General features: G+C 33.8%; 1 protein-coding gene across 3 annotated transcripts in view; it reads left to right on the top strand.

Annotated features, from left to right (window-relative positions):
- Positions 1-23,164, top strand: part of LOC134275365 (epidermal growth factor receptor-like) — a 62,518-nt gene that overhangs the window by 21,616 nt on the left and 17,738 nt on the right. For 2 of the 3 annotated variants that reach the window (XM_062757642.1, XM_062757640.1), the window contains exons 2-10: positions 10,036-10,398; positions 12,179-12,322; positions 12,537-12,620; positions 15,337-15,455; positions 17,303-17,444; positions 18,028-18,135; positions 19,381-19,492; positions 19,703-19,870; positions 22,472-22,698. In XM_062757642.1, coding sequence (XP_062613626.1) covers positions 10,036-10,398; positions 12,179-12,322; positions 12,537-12,620; positions 15,337-15,455; positions 17,303-17,444; positions 18,028-18,135; positions 19,381-19,492; positions 19,703-19,870; positions 22,472-22,698 — 1,467 coding nt within the window. Of the gene's footprint in view, positions 1-10,035; positions 10,399-12,178; positions 12,323-12,536; positions 12,621-15,336; positions 15,456-17,302; positions 17,445-18,027; positions 18,136-19,380; positions 19,493-19,702; positions 19,871-20,019; positions 20,226-22,471; positions 22,699-23,164 lie in introns of all 3 variants that reach the window. The other variant, XM_062757641.1, reaches the window with a different exon arrangement.

Genomic DNA, 23,164 nt, shown 5'->3' with positions numbered 1-23,164 from the left:
TCATTCCCTTCAACTCACATGGTAAAACGCAAACATTTTATAAGCCACCCTCTACATCATCTTCTTGCAGCAAAATGTTTTTCATTCCAAGTTTTAAAAGTGTCTTTGGATGGCACGAAAATTTGATTCTGAGACAGAGAGAGAATTTAAGACAAACCTAGCTTACAATAGCATTTATTGGCCATTTTCCATCCTTAATTTTACAGTGCGAGAGATAATGAGTACTTTTTGTCTTCTTTAAACATCCATTTGGCTAAAAAGCATTAATTGCGAGGCAGAAATAGGAAACATCATCCTTGAAGACTTGTTTCAATATTTAATGACCAAGACAGCTAACGAACAAGCTGGAACAGATCCATTGTAGAATAGCTATAGATAAATTTAGTGCTTTGAACAACAAAGCTTCCCACTTGAATGAATATTGTAATATTTGCACATAAGTGTTCTGTTCCACATTAGGTTGTTTGATATATTCTGGACAGAACAAGAGGATTGACACAGCTATTTGAATTGCTGATGTGGGTCTCTTTACTAGATAGTTATCTGAGATCTAGTCATTTTGGATGTCAGCTAAGATTTGCAGTAATAGTTTAGATTTGCATTAGGATGATGAAGTCACTACCACTTCATACATCAACCTGAATTATGAGAAATTAGTGACAAAAAGATAAAATGTGTAGGATTTGATCTCAGAATGGAGGTTACATATTTTAGTAATTAGGTAATGAATTGGATACAAGAGCAATAAGGGGATTGATATTTAACCTTTTATTGTATGTTTTGGGAAGTAAATTTATGGATTTGCAATCATTAGTTTATGAAGATAAAACAGTTGCTTCTGAAGTTTTGGTAATTTCTGTAAGAATAAATGATTTGTTGAACTCAAGGAGGGGGATGTTCAATATTATTTTCAGATTGAAAATTGATACATTTGTAGTAGTATTGATATCAGAAATGGGGTGGGGAGCTTATCGGAGCATGGGTGCTTATTATGGGATAAACACTGTGCTACAGGATTCAGTGAAAGCTATGTCCATTTGCTTTAAAATTTTGATGAATGATTGTGTGAAGTTTGCACAACAGTGTTCATTTTGCTAGACCCAAGTTCTACATCATCTGAGAATGGACAGGGATACACCTGTCTGTTACCCTAATGTTTGGTAATTACAAAATGTATTTGCAAATCCCTAATTATAACCAAGCCAATTTGTCATCCTTAGACTAATTAAGCAAAACAGTATGGTTGCCAAGAGCTTAGGCCGGGACTACAGCTGATTTTCAGGAAAAGTTTCCAAGGACTGTTTTTCTTACTGCACCATTTCCTTTGATAGATTTATTGAGCTGAAGTTGATTGGACAGTGAATAAGATCAAAACATTTCATTATATTGTAGATAAAGCAGATTTTAGTAGACTTGTACAAGATAATTTGGAGGCTTTAGGTAGATGGACTTGAGATTAGGCATCTATCTGGATCAATAGCTGTATCTCTGATTCCAATACCCCAAAGCTCACTGTCCACCACAAATTTATGGATGAACATTGTGTATGCCACATGGTAATGATAAAATGTCGAGGGCTTGACCATGGTATTATTGCTTGTCAGATTTAATAGGTGATTGTTTTAATAGATAATGTCAATTATTATGCCGGGAAAGTTAGAATACCCATCCTTAGACACTTGTCATGTCAAACTGGAATCATCTTCAATTTCTGTGTTCTCTGACTTGGAAATATTTTCTTTCTTCCGTTTTGACAATAAATCATCTTACTAAAAGTAAATCTTTTGTAAAATCTCATGATCAAAATAATACAGAAAAAAAACAATAGAATTTAGGCAAGAGATTGCTAAATATAATTTATTTTTTACTATCATGGTTACACTGTATTTTGGGGTTTTCACTATTTCCAAAAATAACCAGTAGGATAATGTTTTTTTTGAAATAAGCATGATCGGGGTGTAACGTAGAGGAAGGAAGATAAGAAGAAGTTATATTGATGTACCTTTTCCTGCCTTTAACACATTCAGTAATTAGTGTTAATTGGATCTAGGGAAGAGAGGTGTTGCTTCTGTCATTAAGTAATGCAGTCTTTAAGTTGCACAGTCTGGTGTCTATCTATAGATTCTACACAGTATGCTGTAATACATGACTGTACTTATATTTAAATGCATATATGCCATTAATAGCACAAATTTATGAAGATTTTAGGTGTGTAAAAAAGAAAGATGTTAAAGAAAAGTACATGTGTACTACACACATATTTAAGCAAATTTACATAAATTTTATTTTTATTGATCCCTGAGGATTAAATAGGCACAAGATGCGGTAATCAGGGACAATAAGACAATATGTAGATGGTAAAGAATAACTGAAATAATAATTATCAATTCTAAATGTCAAGTTTCTCATCAGCATTTTATTTCTGTGATTTAAAAAAATTGTGATTTTTAGCTCACCTCGACGAAGTCGAGATGAGCTTATGCTATACCCCCGCGTTGGCGTCGGTGTCGGCGTCCCAGGTTAAAGTTTTAGGAGTAAGTCCATTCCTTAGTAACTATAAGCCCTACCTGAACCAAACTTGCATGGATGATGCATCTAGGGATGTATGCTACCAGACTTGCTTCAGATGCTGGATCTGACCTACATTTTCTAGATGAGTGACCAGGTTAAAGTTTTTGGAGCACGTCCATTCCCAAGTAACTATAAGCTCTACCCAGACCAAACTTGCATGGATGATGCATCTAGGAATGGACACTACCATACTTGCTTCAGATGCTGGATCTGACTTACATTTTCCAGTTGAGTGACCAGGTTAAAGTTTTTGGAGCAGGTCCATTCCCAAGATGAGTGACCAGGTTAAAGTTTTTGGAGCAGGTCCATTCCCAAGTAACTATAAGCCCTACTTGGATCAAACTTGCATGGATGATGCATCTAGGGATGGACACTACCAGACTTGCTTCAGATGCTTGATCTGACCTTCATTTTCATTCCCATAAGACCTACCCGAACCAAACTTGCATGGATGATGCATCTAGGGATAGACAGTACAAGACTTGCTTCGGATGCTGGGTCTGACCTACATTTTCATTCCCAAGTAACTATAAGACCTACCTGAACCAAACTTGCATGGATGATGCATCTAGGGATGGACACTATCAGACTTGCGTTGGATGCTGAATCTGACCTATATTTTCCATACAAGAGACCAGGTTAAAGTTTTGGGAACAGATTAATCCCAATGAACTTGAAGTCCTTGATATCTGCAGTATTAACAAATTGATGAATATTTGTTTACACTATACATGTTTTTCACACTACATGCATAGAAATGTGTATATGCCATGTAAGGGGTTAAACACAACTTGCAAGAATATTGTTGTTGGGATAAATACTATATATTATGAAAATATGATGTGAGATTTGCATTACTTACACGAACATTCATCGAGGTGAGCTTTGTAATCTTTGATTACCTATGTTTTCACCTCAAAGACTGCATTCTGATTTTGTCATATTTACTTTTAAGCTCACCTGAGCTGAAGGCAGCAGAGAGAATTTTTCCGATCAAAGAGTGTCTGGTATCCATGTGTCATCTGTTGTGTGTTGTCTGAAACTTCTTCCATTGTTGACTGATTTTTTAAGATTCTTCTTATTAATAAGAACAGCAAAGCCATAAGTGATATGAATATGGAAGTTTTATAATGTTTATTTGAGGCAAGAAGAAATGATTACTAGTGTATGTAACCATGGATATAATTATGTGATATCTGAATTAAATTGAAAATTGCTTTATAGTTAGAAGATACTGAAATTGTAGTTTTGGGAAACACTTCTTAAACGGTTTGGCTTCTGATGGGGTTTTGATGTAAGTTTCTTAAATTGTTTTGGATGACAGACAAGTTTCTTTGGTTTATCTTAAAACATCTTGTTGTTTGGAATAACTATATCACCTGTTTGTGAAGATCCTCATCTCATGTATAGCAAAACAGTGATAGCTATCCTTTCCAACTCAATTTCTTGGCTTCAGTACTCATAATGTTACTCCTGTAGCCTCATAATAGATCTTGTGTGTAACACCCAGCCATTTTGCTCTGATTTTTTTATCATTAGATATCAAAGATCTATTGCTTCAAAGAGGGTTCTGTGCATTGAAGAATGGGAAAAGGTCTTCTAAGTTCCATTCAAGGTCTGAGCACGTGCCTTATGTCAAACTGAATTTAACCCTCCTACAATGTCAAATTGTACACACTCAGCAGGGATGACATTTACTACTGATCATGAATTTGGCCTCAGTTGAGTTTCATGAGTGCTATCAACAGACTCTTGTATGTCTGGAGTATGAAAACATAAATAAAACGCTACTGTTTAACATTATCCTGAAACAAGTTGCAAGAAACTCCCATCAGTACCATGATAAACCTTGTGTGTTTGGTTCTGTGTTGGCTACTTTATCAGCAGTCTGTAAATTTTGTAAGAAATTTAAGCCATATTGCAGAATGTCTATCCAGATTGGGAGGGGGGATTATGGGAGGAAGTAAGTGAAGAGTTGTATTGAAAATAGGATTTCGTAAATTACTCCATGAAGTTTTTAAAAAGATTTAGAATATTAATTGCTGCAATTTCGTGATATCTACTAAAGTGTTAAACCTGGAGGTCTCCATCCCTTTATTAGTTTTTATGGACATACAATATACCTGTTTAATGTTACAGAAGTTTGAAATTACAGCTTTGGGTGAAAAGAAATGGAAATATGTGTGAAGTTCAGATTTCAATTCAATCACACATGACTTGAATTTCTTTTACAGGTGAATGTGTAATCGTGAGAATATTCAATGCTTATTTTCTTCTTTCTTTCTTTTTTTTTGGAAGAAGAAGGAGGTCATTTCTTTAAATAAAACAGTTTTCATTGTGTAATGCATTGACATTATTCCAAGATGCCTCTATCAAGCACATAATAATTATTCTCCAATTCTTTAGACTTTGGAAGATTTTCACATGTAGGAGTTTTCAAAAAATTGTTTTTGTGCATGTAATGAAGATTGCCACATTTATTATACCAACAAAGTAGCACATCATCATACTATTTTTAATAAGTAACAGTATATCATCAATACAGAATAAAACTGTAATTTCCTATCATTTGTTTGATTTGTTATACTGTCATTTATCTGGCCTAGTGGTGGTAAACTGTGCATGGATCAAACGTTTCTTTCCCTGCCAGAAGATTTTCAAAATTTTGCTCTCTTACTTTAATATGTAACTATATTTAAGCATTTGAATGTTTCGTACTAAACTTAAGTATTCCATTTATTATGCTTTTCTAAATGGTATACCTCGGTCAAAGACATACCATTTTTGTTTCTTCAGGAATTGCATCAAGCTATTCTTAAATTGCAATGCCTGAAGTTTCACCACTCCTTTTGCTTTATGCACAATTTGAATGAGACAGACAGGTAATGTTAGTACATGTAAACAGTTCTGAGAGCCAGTCTGACTTCTGAATCACCTGCTAAATGAGGTGGAATTCAGTTGAAAGTCTGAATCACCTGCAAGTCATTGTTATCTTCGGGAAGCATTGATAGTCCTCAGTCCATGTGGCAGTTTTTGGATTTGTTGTTTATTTTGTTGATGTTTACTTCTGATGTAATTCTGATCACATGGTGCAAAAATCTTTCAGAGATTCAAGTTCAGGTGGTGCATGTTTGTTCTTTGCCAAAAAGTATGAAAAAAAAAATCCAATGGAAGACTGTCCTCATTCATCTGCAATACTGCAGAAAGTTTGTAGATCTGTACTGTGATGCCTGGCATACTTGAAACATCATCACTGAATTCTTGGTAATTATTGTTATTTTCTCTTTGATATACAATTTTGATCACTGTTGGGAGGTGATAAATGCTGACAGGTGCAAAGTCTAATCATTTTTGTTGCATCATTGCTCACATGGAGAATTATGCTTGTATGCATAAGGATGCATATCGGTGATCTACATGCACACAATACAACATTATTATTTCAAAGAAACACCATAAATCTGATTTAGCTAAATGAAGAAGATTTTGAAGTTGGAGAGTTTGAAGGGTTGCTAGACAGAAGCCTCATCCTATGCTGACAGACAGACACCTGTGAAAACCTATAAAGATCTTCAATTTTATCTCTACATCTTCAAGTCTATCAAACTGTAAACATCTGCTGCAGACACCATGCCGTTTTCAAATTAAATAAAATCTGATGCATTCTTTGACAAACATAAAATTGCCCAAATTCTCCAAGATCTCTTATGATTGATTCCTATGAAGGATTGGTATCATATCTTAAGGACTTGCCTCATGGTGAAATGTTTTTTTAGCTATAACACATTTCAAAAACTGTTAGCTACATTCCAGCAAATTTTGGTTTGGGGATTTGTTGGAAATTGAAAAAAAGCAACATGCTGATAATTCAATTGTACACATGGCTTGGATTTTACTTCATAAACATTTTAAAGATTATCATTTTTAATGTTCTTATAGTAATTTATTGAATTTACTTATTTACAGATTTAGCATAAAAGTTCTTTTAATATTTAGACAATGCTTTAAGTAAGGAAGCCCAAACACTTTTGTTGGTGCTCTGATTTTCCCCATTGTCTGTAGTTGGTATAAAACTTTCTAGAACACAGTAAATTTTGGATTGATGGCTGCCGATAAAGACAGGTACATGTTAACAGTTTGTCTGATAAGTAAGGTGTAAAAACTTTTCATTAAGACAAACATTTCACCTGTCAACATTTTGATGCCTATTCTGCATTGATGGATTCCTCTCATCATTTCTGGGGTAGGAAATAGGATAACTGCTTCCTCCTGTCATTTCCTAATGCATTCTTCACAATGTCAGTATGTCTGCTATTTACTTATAGGAGGAGGTCAGCTGAGGAGTGTTTGCCTCCCCTTAAATAAATCTAGAGGTGTTTCTTTGCCAGTTACTTTTCTTGGATGCTTGACTGTGCACTTTAATTCACCAATAAATGGAATTGGTCCACAAGATATACATGTACTACAAAATTACCCTAATATTTTGTGGAATTTGACAGAAAAATAAACATGATTTGTAACTCTTCATCTTTAATGGCTCTGTTTTCACTAATGTAGGGAAGTTATTTGATATGATACACTATCTAATCATTGGTATATAATGTTATAAGGGGGAGAGGATGAAGGTATAAATTTTAACAATTTATCAAACTTCAGCAATGTCAGGCACCTGATTATATTCATCAGTGGCCATTTGAAACATTTGCCTGTCAAATACTTCATTATATCACTCTAGAACTTGATAGGCAAGAAAGTAGATAGTGAAAAACAACATCAGTGTAAAGATAAGGGAAATTGTAAGTGACTTTTTAATTGTGAAATATCTGTGAGGTATGCATTAGAGAAGTCCTTACTAACCCAGATTTTTAAGAACTGCACTGTTGCTATTTGACTACAGAAAGGTCGTAAATTCATGAACTGATTATGTAGAACTTTTTGATAAGGATTATCTCCCTTTTTTAGTTGGAGGTCTGCTGGAATGATGATGAATATTTAGAAAGAAAAATAATGATGTTGAGTTATTTCCCTTTTATGTGGGGAAAGACCAGTCTTTTATGGTACCTGTAGTTAAACCCAGGGTACACGTGTATGGAACTTTATCTTGGAGTGGGAGAGGCATTATCCATGTATGGCAGAGGGTCATATTAATTTCCCTAAATAGAATCAGCTCTTTGAGTAATATATCAGGTGCTCAACTTAATTATCATTTATTACTGCTAATTGCTCTCAGCATTTTATCACATTTTTGAGGAAACATTGGGTGTTGAGAGAAAGATATGAAAGATTTTGACAATTGATACATTTAATTAGTCTTCAGATAATTTTTTTTTCCAAAAAAGCTCACGGGCTTGGTAACACTTAAGAATTTTCCTTACTGCTACTGAAATGACTTCCAATTAAAAAAGTCTTAGAATGATATTAATTTTCTGTCCGTGTAAAACTTGCAGCTGGTCCCCCCATCATAAACCAGTGTTCTTCCTGATCATTAGTGGATAAAGAAAATCTGGATAATTCTCATCACTTCCAACATCAGCCATTACCAAGGGAGGGAACTGGGTATCATATTTTTCCATCAAGTCTTCTCTTAATCAGTGGAAAGTTTTTCATGTTTGATTTTATCTGCAGAGGAAAGTTGAAAAGATTTGAGACATCAATTTTTGGGTATATCCCGATTTTGTGTGATAACCCACTTTAATTCGTCTGCAGGAGAGGAGGCAAAAAAATTATGTATTTGCAATCAAGCTTTGCCCAGCAAGATTTGACATTTATCTTTCCTTTACTAAACATTTCGTCTTGGAAGCTTCCCAATTTCAATTTTCCCTATCATTTTAATGGTCAAAAACTGCATTAAAACACCCTGATCTTGTTTCACTTCAGAAAGTGCAATACGTGGATGCCTGCAACTGCTTGCATGAAGATAGTATGGTTTCTCAGAATTAATCTTTCCTTGCTTAAAAAATTTGCAGGTATTTCAGTGACATGAACACATTGTCAGTCTACCATGGTCAGAGTTTACTTTGATATCTTTCTTGCTGATTTTGTTGTTGTTGTAAGCCTTTCATGATTAAGATTTTGTTTTATGATGAAATAATATACCTTTACACAAATTTTATTTATGGTTAAAGTAGAATGAATTTGTTTGGGTTTGGAATCTATTGTGGATAAATCAATTTTTATTGTATCAGTACACAAATTACTACAAACTCTTGGAGCATTAGGGGGCTATAAAAGAGAGAAATGATAATGGTCTCTGCCTCTCCTTGCCTATAAATCTACCCTAAGGCTATAAAGTTTTTCTTACACACTTGTCTGGGATTCCACGGACTTCAGTAAATTGGACTTACAGAAATGAGACTTGCAAGTCTATTCCCATGTTTTTGTTGTACCTTTCTTTCCAATTTTATTGAATGGATGGAGAAGACAGAGTTTATTTGGAAGTTGGGGATTCCACTGTGTTAGTGGAGACAATAAAATCACAGTTTTGATTAATTAACCCTGCCAATCGATAGAAGGTGATTAATTAAATTTCTCGCCCTCACACAACAAACATCACAGAATGCAGGGAAAGTGCTCTTAAAGATAGGAGAAAAGATGACAAATGCAGCACTTTATTACATTATAAATAGAAATTTAGATAATATGCAAAAAAATTCCTTGTTGTTATCTTCATCTTGTATTTTGAGCACTGCTTGACCTTTTATACTGGAATGAAAAAAAGGAAATGAGATGTTATGTAGAGATGGGGCTATTTCACTCCTACAATATTGACAGAAGACCAAGCTGAGGCAGCGCAGGGTAGAAACAAGATCCAGCCAAACAATTTCCTATCTGATTGTGTTAACCTAAAGGTCTATCTCTGTTGCTCGCAAATGTAACAATATTAAATATCATAATTTGATTGAATGGGCAGGCTAAATTCAAACAATCGAAAATATTTTATGTAATTATATTCCTTGCATTGCATTTATACACTCCATTAGTTTGTGGGAAGTCTAATGTCAGAAACGCTGAATAGTTTTGTTTTTAAAGTGCTTGAAAAAGCACCTGTTTGGAAAAGAAGCTTTTGTCTTACTAATAAAGGTGAATTCTGATGGCAAAGATATTTGTCATTAAATGATAGAACATTGACAATTTAAGACAATAAAATAATGAAGCCGTAAATCCCAGGAAAGGAGTGGGTAAAAGAGATGACGCACAAGTTTATAAGCTCCTGTTTGTTTAATTATTTGTGGCATAAATTATCTAATTAAAAAAGCTTTGCATCTAGAATTTGATATATTGTAGTTGAAAATAAACAGATTTTATTAACTTGGCAAACATTTTTTTTTCCATTCAATTTTTTAAAACATTTTTTCTAATATGTATATATTAGAAATTCAATAATAACATGGTAATTGTTTTATGTATAAAATTTTGTTATTTAGTTAATTGAGAATAAAATAATTTTAATTTTTATCATTTCAGAGGTATGTCGGGGATCTTCCGAAGGCTTAAGTGCTAGTGGAGCCAGTGATGAAATGCGATATAGAAAACTCAAACAGCGATATGGAAACTGTACCTATGTGGATGGAAATTTAGAAATCAAATTTTTAGAACAGCCTAATATTACCTATGATTTAAGTTTTTTATCAAACATTGAGGAAGTGAGTGGGTATGTTTTAATTACCTCTGTGACAGCAAAGTATTTACCACTCACTAAGTTAAAAATTATACGCGGGAATGAGTTGTTCCACTATAAGAACAACAGCTACAGTTTATTTGTGGCCTTGAATCATGATGCAGGTGGAAAACTTGGACTACAGGAACTGTGGTTTACCAATTTATCAGGTATATGAAAATAAATGGAAAGTAATATATACCAGTATATTTGCTAAGAAATTCAGAATCGATGAAGTTTTGAATTCATTTCCATAATCTGTCAGATAAATACTTAGTGGGGGGAAATTATATTATCAGTTTAAATTTCACACAGTACATTCTACTGATGCCTTATGAAACATCTTTTATTTGCTTATTTTAACACGTTTCAGTTACCCCAGTTAGAGGTGGCATTTTGACCTCTTTACAACAGAGCACATCTAGTACTGTATAAGTGGAAATTTTAGCGAGACACAAATTCAGCGATTTCTACCATAGAACTGGTATTTTATTTTTAGTGAGAAGTAATTTTAGCGATTTTAAAAGGCTAACTAAAGAAGCTATTACAAATAATACGCAATTAATTTTTAGCGATATTCAATTTTAGCGATGTCAGCACCCTCGCTAATAATGCAAAATTACATCCTCGCTAAAAATTCTACTTATACGGTATCTTATAACCAAATTTGAATACATTATTCAGAAACATGATTTACATATCTCAATAAACATTTTTTGCCCAGCCATGAATATTGCTATGGCATATATAGTGTTTCCTTCTATCCTTTCATCAGTCCTTACTTAGATCAGTTCAAAGCTAAGTTGCAAAGAAACTGTTCAAGACTTGCTTATTAAATGTCATATGCTGATACATGCCGATGTTAGCTATTCAATAGAACCAGAACTTTTTTTACTAAGACCTTTTCTTTAAAATTGACTACTGTTATTTTGGTTTTAAAAATATCATTCAAGATAGTATTATCAAGCTTCAGTTAGCGATATACATGTATAATGATGTGAATTATTCAACTGCATCAACTCTATTTGACCTTGAACTTTCCTTCTGTCCATGACCATACTTTTTTAAATAAGTGTTTAGCACAGTTATAAAGAAACCAAGATATTTTTCTCAAACTTCATATGCCAATACATACAAATGTAAGCTTTTCATCTGCATCAACATCTTATAACCTTGGCCTTTCTTTTGACTTTGACGTTTCTTTTTGACCTTGACGTCACTTTTCCTAAATTAGGTTTAGCTCAGACATGTTGATGAGAGTTATTCAACAGCATCAACATTTTAAGACCTTACTCCTTTAACCTTGACCCCACTTTTCTTATTGTATTGTTTAGTCAGTTTTTAAGAATCCATTCAAAATATTTTCATTAAACTTAATATGCTAATACATAATAGTGAGAGCTAACCAATTTCATCAGAATCTTTTGACTTTGAACATTCCTGTGACCTTGACCTCACTTTCTGATATTTCCATTTTGCTCAGTTTAAAAAAAACAACACTTTAGATATTTTTATTATAATAGGCTTATTCAGTGATACATAATTTGGTGAGAATTTATTATCTATCATTTTTAAATTGATCTTTCCAATGACCTTTGACTTTATTATTTATAAAACCCAATTTTAAAAAAGAAATTATTATAAGCAGGACATTCATGTCTTTATGTGGACATATATTTCTAGTTTATTCAAAGTAGAAGTTTCTAGTTCCAGTAGGACAGCTAGTATTATTTGTCTTGTAACCTGAAGCAACCATTAAAGAAAAGTTATCAAAAAACTTTTGAGTTTCATTTTGAATAATTGAGAAAGGGAGTGGGATTCACATTAATTAGTGAAAATTGGATACTTTTAAGATGTATGTTTTATTTTGAGATTTTTGAAATGTGTATCATATTATTGAATGCATAGATCAGCTCTTTGTAACAGAAATCTGATTTCTTTTTCTTTCAGAAATAACAAGAGGTGATATTTATTTTCACAATAATGATCATCTGTGTTTCCATGACACCATTTTATGGAAGGATATTAAGTTTGACCCTAAATACAGAGTTAATCATAAGACAACAAATACGAATTCTACAGACAGCAAACATTGTAAGTTATTTTACAATCAATTCTCCTTTTTCAACATCATGATTTTAAATCAGCAGATAATTGTTAAAGGTATTTTGATCCAGACTGACATAAACTGAGACCAGTTTGGACTTTGTGATAGATGTTCAGCAGGACCAGAGTAACTCAAGTCTGCATTGTGTCCAATGGAGCTCTTCTTAAATTAAATTTGTTAATGAATTGCTCAATTTTATAGGTCCTCCTTGTGCCCCAGAATGTTTTGAGGAGAAGACAAACAGCCGCCATTGTTGGGGGAGTGGACCAGACAAGTGTCAGAAGTGTGAGTACTAATTATGTAGATTGTAATTTTACCATAAAACAATAATTAATGAAGTGTTGACGACAGCACAGAGACAGTTCAAAAGCCAAAAGAAGACACTGAAAGTCAGGAAACGATCATTTAGACACTAAAATCAATTCTTGTTACAAATCTTTTCCTGCTGTCTTATTAATTAAAACAAAATTTTATGTTAATGAAGAAAATCCTGACATTAACCAAAGGCTCAGTTTATATGCAGAGATTTATTGTAAATTTTTCCAACAATATAATAGTACCCCAATCAGTCATACAAAGGTGCGAATATGTTCATGTACAGTATCAGATACTTACACGTGAGCATCTTAATGTCTTCTTTTGAAGAGCACCAGGACTTAATTAGTCAAATTGTGAAGTATCATGTGTCATATACATGGTACACAAACGCTATGTTCTACCGTAATTATGCTCCATTTGAAAATGGGCATGATTGGGTAACATATTGACTTTCTCAAGAATCAAATGGCCATATTAGTTTGTTAAGGGGATGAAGGATGTATGGTCACGTGACTCAGTTGATTTACGTCATAATCTCTGATAAAATATGTACAAAACGAGATTGAAACCACAGTACTTGTATAATTTTTTTGACCGTTTGTTTGCGTTCACCATCTAGTATAAAAATATCTGAAAACATACAAAATTTCTTGCAAATATTATCAAATTACGGAATAGATTAATCCACTCTGCCGTTTCCCTACTCTGCGCGTCCAGTGCGTCTTTGACGTCATAGTGGATCTCTTAGTTCAGTAAGATCATTCACGGTAAAAACGGGTAGTATAAAATCATAAAAACGGGCCATAATATGTACATGGTAGGGTATTTTGTAAATTTCAGAACGCAAAAAAATATTTTTACATGGTTGTTGACGGAAAAGTTCTGTGGGTTTGTCTTATTTCGCTTATTTCAGGAATGTGTGACGTCATAGTTGGGTTTTCCCGTACTCGAGATATGTAAACATGACACGTTTTTCTCATGATCATGACTCGTTTCACTTTGCCCCGTGCAATATTGAGCTCAGCTTCACCAATCGATATTTTTACAGTTAATCAATACAATGACGACCTTGAACTTCGACGTAAATTTTCAAATATTGAATGATAGGATTTTTTGCAAATTAATTTTTTTATGGTTTAAGTTGTCCTAAAAAACTCGTAAATTTCCCTCTTTAGATGTGGTGTTACAAAAGATTCTTGCTTTTTCGAATTTTTAATCCTATCCATACTCTAAAATAATTTAAAGGACACATTTCCGCTGGTATATTTTTTATCTATGGTGAAAAATTTCAAATATCGACCGAGTAATGGACCCAGAAACACGGAGAATAAAAACTCCGCTTAGACACTGTGGGGTATGGTATTTGTCACTCAATATCTCAGAAATAAGTCTAGAAACCTATTGATATGTCTGCTTTATAGTATGTAGGACATACTAAATAAGATATATACAAAATATGAAAAAAATTAAATGACAGGTATTTTTTCAGCTTAAGGTCCTTCATCCCCTTAAGTTGATTGTAGACCTCAATGTATTGAAGAAATCAAAGACTTTAAATTCAGTCTCCAAAATAAAATTTTTCTAATTCATAATTATATATTTATTAGGGATGTCAACGAGTACCCGGTTAACCGGGTACTCGATCGAACGTCCGAGTATCGAATACTAAAATCGGTAGGTTACTCGGATGTATATTTTTAAATATTTCTAAGCTTATTTATTATTGCATTAAAATATCGGTTTTAAACGTAAAATGTTCATTGCACTTGTACATACAGTAACTAGGGTTTCCTGAGCCTCTAAATGACCGTTATCGCCTGTGGCAGTGTTTGTGCAGTAATTACCGTGACCAAGCACCTGCTACCTACCTGGCTCTTCTCACCTTCGGCTGTCTTCTACCCTTATGTTTAATTTGCTCTAATTCTTTGTTTTCATTGAACATCGTTTAAGGTCTATTATATATGTTTAAATAAATTAGATAATTTTGTCAATTCTCCAGAAGCCGTAGATTCTCAGGGAAAGAGACAGACGATTTTGCATGTGCGATTGTTGATATGGATGCGTTTGATTACGTGCCAATTAATGCAAATGGTTGAATTATAAGGTTTTAAAAATCTAATGTCCATCGTTGCACCAAACTACAACATACCGCCTCGTAATTTTAATGAAATTAATGATCGAAAAGTGTACGAAGATCGTAAATCCGCTCTGTTAGAACTTGATCAAGTTGATATTGTACATGTAGCTCTGACGACTTATCACTTGGACGTCAAACGCATTGATAGAGTTACATTACAATTAGGGAACAGATTATTTTTTTAAACAAAACCACTGTGAGCCATTTATGATTTTATTTCTCGTATTTATTTGATAAATAAATTGGACTTAAAAAAATGTTAGATTAAATTTCGTCTGGCATAAAGTTGTCCTAATTGTTACAACACATTTACAGGTAAACCTCCCATCAGACCATGTGGTTTTATTTCAATGTTTTACATTTATCAATTAACTTGTTCATATTTATTTAGACTTTTACCGAGTACCCGGGTACTCGATCGGAAAAACGTCCGAGTAACCGAGTATTAAAAATTGACCGATTTTACATCCCTAATATTTATATTATAAGTCTCGTAGAAAATGGTGTCTCAGGTAGACTAATGGTCCATCTTGTTGCATTTTTCAGTGATCAGAGAGCTTTGTCATCCAAGTTGTGATACTGGCTGTTTTGGAGAACAAATAAACCAGTGCTGTCATAGCCAGTGCGCTGGAGGATGTTATGGTCCAAGGAGTACAGACTGTGTGGTAGGTCACCCAAGTGTATAAGTAGAAGGGCCAAAGTCATTCTGTCAGCCCCTCAGTATGTGGATATTTAGTTATTGTATAGGTAGAAGGGCCATAGTCATTCTGTCAGCCACTCAGTATGTGGATATTTAGGTATTGTATGAGTAGAAGGGCTAAAGTCATTCTGCCAGCCCCTCCGTATGTGGATATTTAGTTATTGTAGGAGTAGAAGGGCCATAGTCATTCTGCCAGCCCCTCAGCAACTGGATATTTAGTTATTGTATGGGTAGAAGGGCCATAGTCATTCTGCCAGCCCCTCAGCAACTGGATATATAGTCATTGTATGGGTAGAAGGGCCATAGTCATTCTGCCAGCCCCTCAGCAACTGGATATTAATATATAGTCATTGTATGGGTAGAAGGGCCATAATCATTCTGCCAGCCCCTCAGCAACTGGATATATAGTCATTGTATGAGTAGAAGGACGATCATAGTCATTCTGCTAGCACCTCAGTATGTGGATATTTAGTTACTGTATGAGTACAAGGGCCATAGTCATACTGCCAGCCCTTCAGTACAGTGTATGTGGATATTAAGTTATTGTATGAGTAGAAGGGCCATAGTCCAATCTGATTAAAATCAGATCCTTTGATCTGCTCACATAGATTGCTACACAAGGATCTGAAGAAACCCCATTCAGGGTCATCTCCTGGTGACCTTTCTAATAAAAATATTCATTAAAATTTTGACCAATCAGAGAGATCGTATTTAAATGACGTTCAGGAAAAAATGTAGAAGTGTAAATAGCTGTCGAGAAGATATAATCATTTCGTACCAAACAAAGAGATAAAAACCAAGACAAAAGCAAGTACTTAATATATTTCTGTACAGAAAAGACTGTAGTCGTTCTCTTGGCAGGCTACGGAAACTGGGTCACGATTTTCCGTTCGTGTGTCATCGGGGCTTTTACTTCTGTAACAATCGGCAATCCTTGGCTGACTCCGCTATGCTCCATTCAAAGTGTTAGTTAGTGTGCGAGGTAAGAGCCACCAAGTGCTTCTGTAACTGAATTTCGAGATACTTCTAAATTCTTGGAAGTGAACATTTGATTGGATAATTGAAAGGTCACCAGGAGATGACCCTGAATGGGGTTTCCTCAGCTCCTTGTGTAGTCTATGTGAGCGGATCAAAGGATCTGATTTTAATCAGATTGGGCCATAGTCATACTGCAAGCTCTTCCGTAAGTGGATATTTAGTCATTATATGAGTAGAATGGCCATAGTCATTCTGCCAGCCCCTCTGTACGTGGATATTTAGTCATTCTATTCCAGTCCCTCAATACAGTGTATGTGGATATTTAGTTATTGTATGAGTAGAACAGTCATAGTCAATCTGTCAGCCCCTTAGGAAGAACTGTTTTAACATGGGTTACTCCCTCTGGTTACAAGTCTGGACACCCATTAACATTGGGCACTGTAACAGTATAGAACATGCTTATAAAGAAGAACCTGGGATAGGCAATTTTTTTTTATTGTAAACTTATTTTTTCTGTTCAGATCATAATTTAATTAATTTAAAGCCATGAAGAATGAAAATACATACCTGTAAATGTCAATTCATTATAAGCATGTTCACTAAAAGCATGTTATTTATTTGCTCTATCAAATGTTACCCTGAAAGGGCAGAGAAAGATAGTTTTTTTCTTTTATTTTTAAAACGAATTAGCTTTAATGTAGATAAAGTACAATTCGTTTTCAAAATTATTTTGAAATGCTCCTCCTCCTATAGTGTTACCATGTTATGATTTGAGTTTGATTATACTACCAGTATTTGTTATTTAGTTACCTGGTATATTTTATATTTTTTCAGGCTTGCAAAAACTTCTACAATGAAGGAATGTGTGTCAATGAGTGTCCAAAACCCAAGCAATATAATAGATTTACCATGCTGCTAGAAGACAATCCCGATGGAAAATATGCATACAAATCGTTGTGTGTTAAAGAGTGCCCAGGTATTAATTATGTTGTACTATCAATGCATGTATAACCAACAAGATTGATTTAGGGAACCTGCTTATAATGAATTGAAGCTTGCAGGGAGTGATTTTCATTCCCCATGACTTCAATATATATTTGTGTAAACTTAAATGATATAAAATGAATTGCACTTTCAACTTCGTAATAAGCTTGTTTTACTCTAAAGTTTGTTGGGGAAAAAATCTTCTTAAATAGAGATATATTTGGGAAATATGCTGTCATGCCAGAAAAAAAATATGCATTATAATTAGGAGAAATCATTTTTCAATCTTAGGCGTTGTGTATCCATGTAATCTTACTAATACCAGACATCTTGGATCCACTCCCTAAACTGTGATTTAATAAAAGTGGAGATAGCTTCTTGCTGGTTTTTCTAAATTACAGATAACTTGATCATTATTCATAGATTACTTACTACTGAAATGGAAAATATAACTACTGAAACAAAAGTATTTAGAAAAGAATGATTGATATTCTTGAAGGTTTTTTTACTTTCACATATGGTTACATTTTTTTTGTATGTTTTTAATTTAATTTTTTACTTCTTTTTTGTAACAGATTATATGTTGAAAGATGAAATAAATGCCCTGTGTGTGAGGAAGTGTCCAGCAGAATTCTACCCAGAAAACAACACATGTGTACAATGTCAAGGAATTTGTCCAAAAAGTGAGTTTATTGGGCTAAAGAAAATTGAGAATACTGTTCGAAAGCTTTTCAATTAAAATCAGTAGATTATGCAGTTGCAGTTGCCATTTGGGGGGGGGGGGTGTTCTGCCCACATTTTTTGTAGTTTTGCTCTAGTTTCTGGTAGCCATCTTCTAAGTGTTTCAGAATTTTCATTGTTTTATTATCAACAAAGGGGCAGAATTGACAGATTTATTTTACCTGGGTATATGGCATACATGTGATAATTTCTAGACCCAGATACTGTGCAGCAGCCTTCATATACTGGAATTTGGGTGAAAATACTGTACATTGCTAATCAAAAAACGGTACAAAATATCGACCAAAAAACAATGCAAGGTGTTATTTTTTTAAAAAATAAATTTCAAATCAATGTACAGGTGCACCACTGCATAACATCATGATTTATTATTCATTTCAAGAAACTGTTGAAGAATTTTGAATTTCGGCATTAAACTATACTAAGTGCTGAACTTAGTAAAAAGTACAGTGTTTAAAAACAGGTTATTGTATGAGTCTGGTCGTTTCCATTCAGCAGTAATTTTTAATTTGTGACAGTACTAAAATAACATTTCTCTTAATCTGTGTTTGAATAGACAGTACGTATGCCTAATCAAATAGTGGACTAAATTTCGTTTTGCTGTCACAAAGTGTCTCCGATTCTTGTGAATGGCGTTTTCTCTTTGAAATGTCAAGTTACAGTGTAAAAAATCCTTAATAAAGGTCCAATTAAAAAGCAATCAGCCAAACAAAACGCTTTGATATCTCCTAATTACGATGTAATTATCACGGGGATATTTCACACCTTCGTTCATGATGTTTTGTTTACATAAATCAAGCGCAGTAAGTCACGCACAGTTCGAGATTTCCTGCGTTGCGAGAGCGGGAATGAAAGAAAAATGGCGGTTTCCGGTAAACATTTCAAAATAAGGTACACATTTTCATTTCCCGTGAATTTTGGTGTACCGCCGGGACACTGTGATGGGGGTAGAAAATACGGGACATTTCCTGTACAGCCGGTACATATCACATGTATGATATGGCCTTATATAGATATTTAGAATAAAATCCCTTAATTTCTTCACAGATACGATTTAAAACTTTTGTTATTGAATATTGATTGCATCGTTGATAAAAACTATTTGACCCGTTAGTCATTTTCAATAAACGTATTAAAATCCCTGTATACTTTTACTTTTTTTACATGTCATTTCTTTCTATTGATAGGATGTGATGGCCTGAAAGCTGATGAGTTTCTGTCCAGTCAGAACATTGACAGATTTCAAAATTGCACTGTTATAGATGGAAATCTCAAGATTGTTCAGACAACATTTGATGGGTAATTTAAAAAAAAAAGAATTGTTGATTTCATGTTTAAAGTCTTCTTCTTTCACATTAATTATGTGAATCATTTTCTGCTTGTGCATCTTTTTCAAGTTTCATTGTTTTTAAAGCCTTTTTTTCTGGTAAAGCATTATACACAGGTGATCATTAAGACCCATGGGCCTCTAGTTATTTAATAATTTATAGAGGTTGGTTGTATGTTTAGGGATAACTACCAGAATCTAAAAGGTCTGAAAAGAGAGCAGTTAGATGTTCTGAAGACTGTGAAGGAGATAACTGGCTACCTGATGGTCCAGGGAGGAAACAGCCAAGAAATGCCAGATCTCTTCTTTCTCTCTAATCTCCAAATAATTCATGGTCGTGAACTAGACATGTAAGTTCATACGCTTTCACTTCAGTTTTGTTTTGCTAACTTACTGGCTTTTTTTCCCTTCAGAAATCTAAATTTGTTTCTTTCCAGAAGCATTATTTTATTCATAATGGCATATTGTCTTAATATTCAGATGACTTGTTCTTTCACAGGCATACAGGGGTAGCCCTTGGAGTTTTTCAAGTACCTCTCATAAGAGAACTAGACCTTCTTTCTTTGAAAAAAATTTTAAATGGAAAAATTTTGATAGCAATGAATCCGAACCTTTGCTATATTAAGCCAGAAATGTTTGTGAACATGGTTGACATCCATTCACAAACAATTTTTGTACAGCATAATAAGGACCCTGGCCTATGTAGTATGTATACAATTTAAAACTTTTGTTATTGAATGCTTGTATAACATCGTAGCTATGAAACAGTCCTTTGACCCGTTAGTCATTTTCAATAAATCTGATATTTCATGGATAAAATTATATTTTCAGTCTTCTCAATGTATATATCAAGAGACCATATAGCAAAATATAAGGAAAAAATATTATATATAAAAGATTAAAGATTTCTGCAATGATTGATTGGTTTGCTTCATGTTGACCAAGATCTACTGTTGATGAGTGAATGGGTAGTGCAGACCTCCTGGCAGATATGTATAGAGAACAAACATGTTAGCTTATGTATGTAATATGACTTGAGGAAGATCCACAAAGAAATAATGCTTAGTAAGATTGCATGAGTCAGAAATGCATGTCGATCCAAAGAAACATGCACAATTGGTCCAGTTAAATGTCCGCATATATTGACAATTTTTGAATTTTTTCTTGTGCATTTTTTAGGTATATCATTGTTTTTAAAGCCTTTTTTTCGAAGTTGGGGGAGCATTATACACAGGTGTCGGCGTCATGTCGGTGTCGGCATGGCGTCTCAGGTTAAGTTTTTTGGAGCAATTTTCTTTTATAGTACTTCTATGTCCTATATTGATTAGACATGCATGGAAGATGGTTCTAGTGTGTTTCATTGTACCAGAGAGCAGTTTCAGATGCTGCAATTTCAGCGAAGGAATGACCAGGTTAATGTTTTTGGAGCAGGTTAACATTTTTGGTGCAGTTTTTGGTGTTTTCATTTCCAAGTAACTATAAGCCCTATGTTGACCAAACTTGCATGGATGGTACATCTAAGGATGCATACTAACAGGCTTGCTTCGGATGCTGAATCTGACCATCATTTTCCGGTTGAATGAACAGGTTAAAGTTTTTGGTGTAGGTTTCATTTCCAATAACTATTATCTATTTACCAAACTTGCATGGATGATACATATAAGGATGCATATGGGCTTGCTTCAATGCTGAATCTGACCTACATTTTCTGGTTGAGCAACAGGTTAAAGTTTTTGGTGCAGGTTTCATTTCCAAGTAACTATAAGCCTATGTTGACCAAACTTGCATGGATGATACATCTAAGGATGCAAAATTTTAAATGCTGAAAAATTTTGATAGCAACAGGTCAAAGTTTTTGGTGCAGGTTTCATTTCCAAGTAACTATAAGCCCTATGTTGACCAAACTTGCATGGATGATACATCCATTGCAACTACCATTTTTGCTGAATCTGACCCATTTTCCTTGAGTGAACAGGTTAAAGTTTTTCGTGAGTGATTCATTTCCAAGTAACTATAAGCCCTATGTTGACCAAACTTGCATGGATGATACATCTAAGGATGCATACTACCGTGCTTGCTTCGGATGCTGAATCTGACCATCATTTTCTGGTTGAGTGGACAGGTTAAAGTTTTTGGTGTAGGTTTCATTTCCAAAACTATAAGCCCTTTTGACCAAACTTGCATGGATGTATATATCTAAGGATGCATATACCAAAATATAAGGAAAAAATCATTATATATAGTGAACAGGTTAAAGTTTTTGGTGTAGGTTTCATTTCCAAGTAACTATAAGTCTATTGACCAAACTTGCATGTTGATCAAGGATGCACACTAATGGACTTGCTTCGATGCTGAATTCGACATACATTTTTCAGTTAATAGACCAGGTAAAAGTTATGGGTGCAGGTCTATTACCAAAAAACTATAAGGCTTATATAACATTGTATAAACCAAACTTTCACAAATGCTGCATCAAGAGATGAAAACTCAAATTTGCTTCAGATGCTGGATTTTGATTACATTTTCATGAAGAAGAACTAGTTTAAATTTTTTATGTAGGTCTATTTCAAAGTATCAGATCAAAATTGCTTAAATATTTTCATTTTTGGAATGTACACTTTTTGTTGGTTAATTGTGTGACTTTGCCTTACTTGAATTTTCTGAGGTATATCTGAATCTCTGATTACCTATGTTTTTATTTTAAATTTTTTTTCTAGAACACTTACTCGTATGTAATTTTTTAAAGAAATGGGGAGGGTTTTTTTTTGGCATGAGCTAGACCCAGCAAAAAAATATTTTTGTGACCTGAGCACAGGGCCAAGGATCTTAAAGTAGATCCCTTTCTTAGTTGTCTAAATGATCCTTATGAATTGTTAAACCCCAGATTGAGGTCATTCTTGTGGGCCTTCTTCTGAATGCATGATTGATGTGCTTTTTGTTTCTATTTTTAGAGCAGGGAATGCATTTAGTGCGATTATGACAAAACTTAAGTCACTGGAGTTGATTTCGCTGCAAAGTATAAAAAATGGAAAAATAAGCCTGTATCGGAATGAGGATCTGTGTTTTATAGAGGGCACTGATTTTACCCAACTCTTCACTGTGCAAAAAAATCCAGGTCAAGAATTCAATATCAAAGAATATGTACTGACCAGGGAAAATCGAGACCCTAAAGATTGCAGTACGTGAAGTTTTTTGATGAATATTTGCACTTCTTTTCTTGTGTACATCTTGTTTGAATTTGTCAAGCTGTCAGATTGAGTGGTCACATATTCACACATTCAATTTCATGCAAATATAATTTTTGTTGATCCAATAATTATTATAAACTTAAGTTTGAATAGAAACTTAAATAGTAAGACTTGCATTTATATCGTAGTGAAGTGGTAGTGTCGGGGGAACAATGAATAGAACAAAGATGATAATGATAAAAAAAATGTCACATAAAGTAGAAAATATGTATGTCGTAGAATTTTATATTTAAGGGGACATCTGAAAATGCACACAATGAAAACTAAATATTTTATAATTATGTTTTGAATAGCAAGAGATATTTTGTTTCAAAAGATGATAATTTTTTTTTAATTTTGGCGATACTGTATCATTAAATAGATGAAGATATTTTTAAATAATGGTACATGTACTTG

Source organism: Saccostrea cucullata, unplaced genomic scaffold, assembly GCF_032062105.1.
Source record: "Saccostrea cucullata isolate Sc308-1 unplaced genomic scaffold, CSIRO_AGI_Scuc_v1 ctg242, whole genome shotgun sequence".
NCBI lineage: Eukaryota > Metazoa > Mollusca > Bivalvia > Ostreida > Ostreidae > Saccostrea > Saccostrea cuccullata.
The sequence above is the reverse complement of the archived record's forward strand: the minus strand, read 5'-3'. Positions and strand labels throughout refer to the sequence as shown.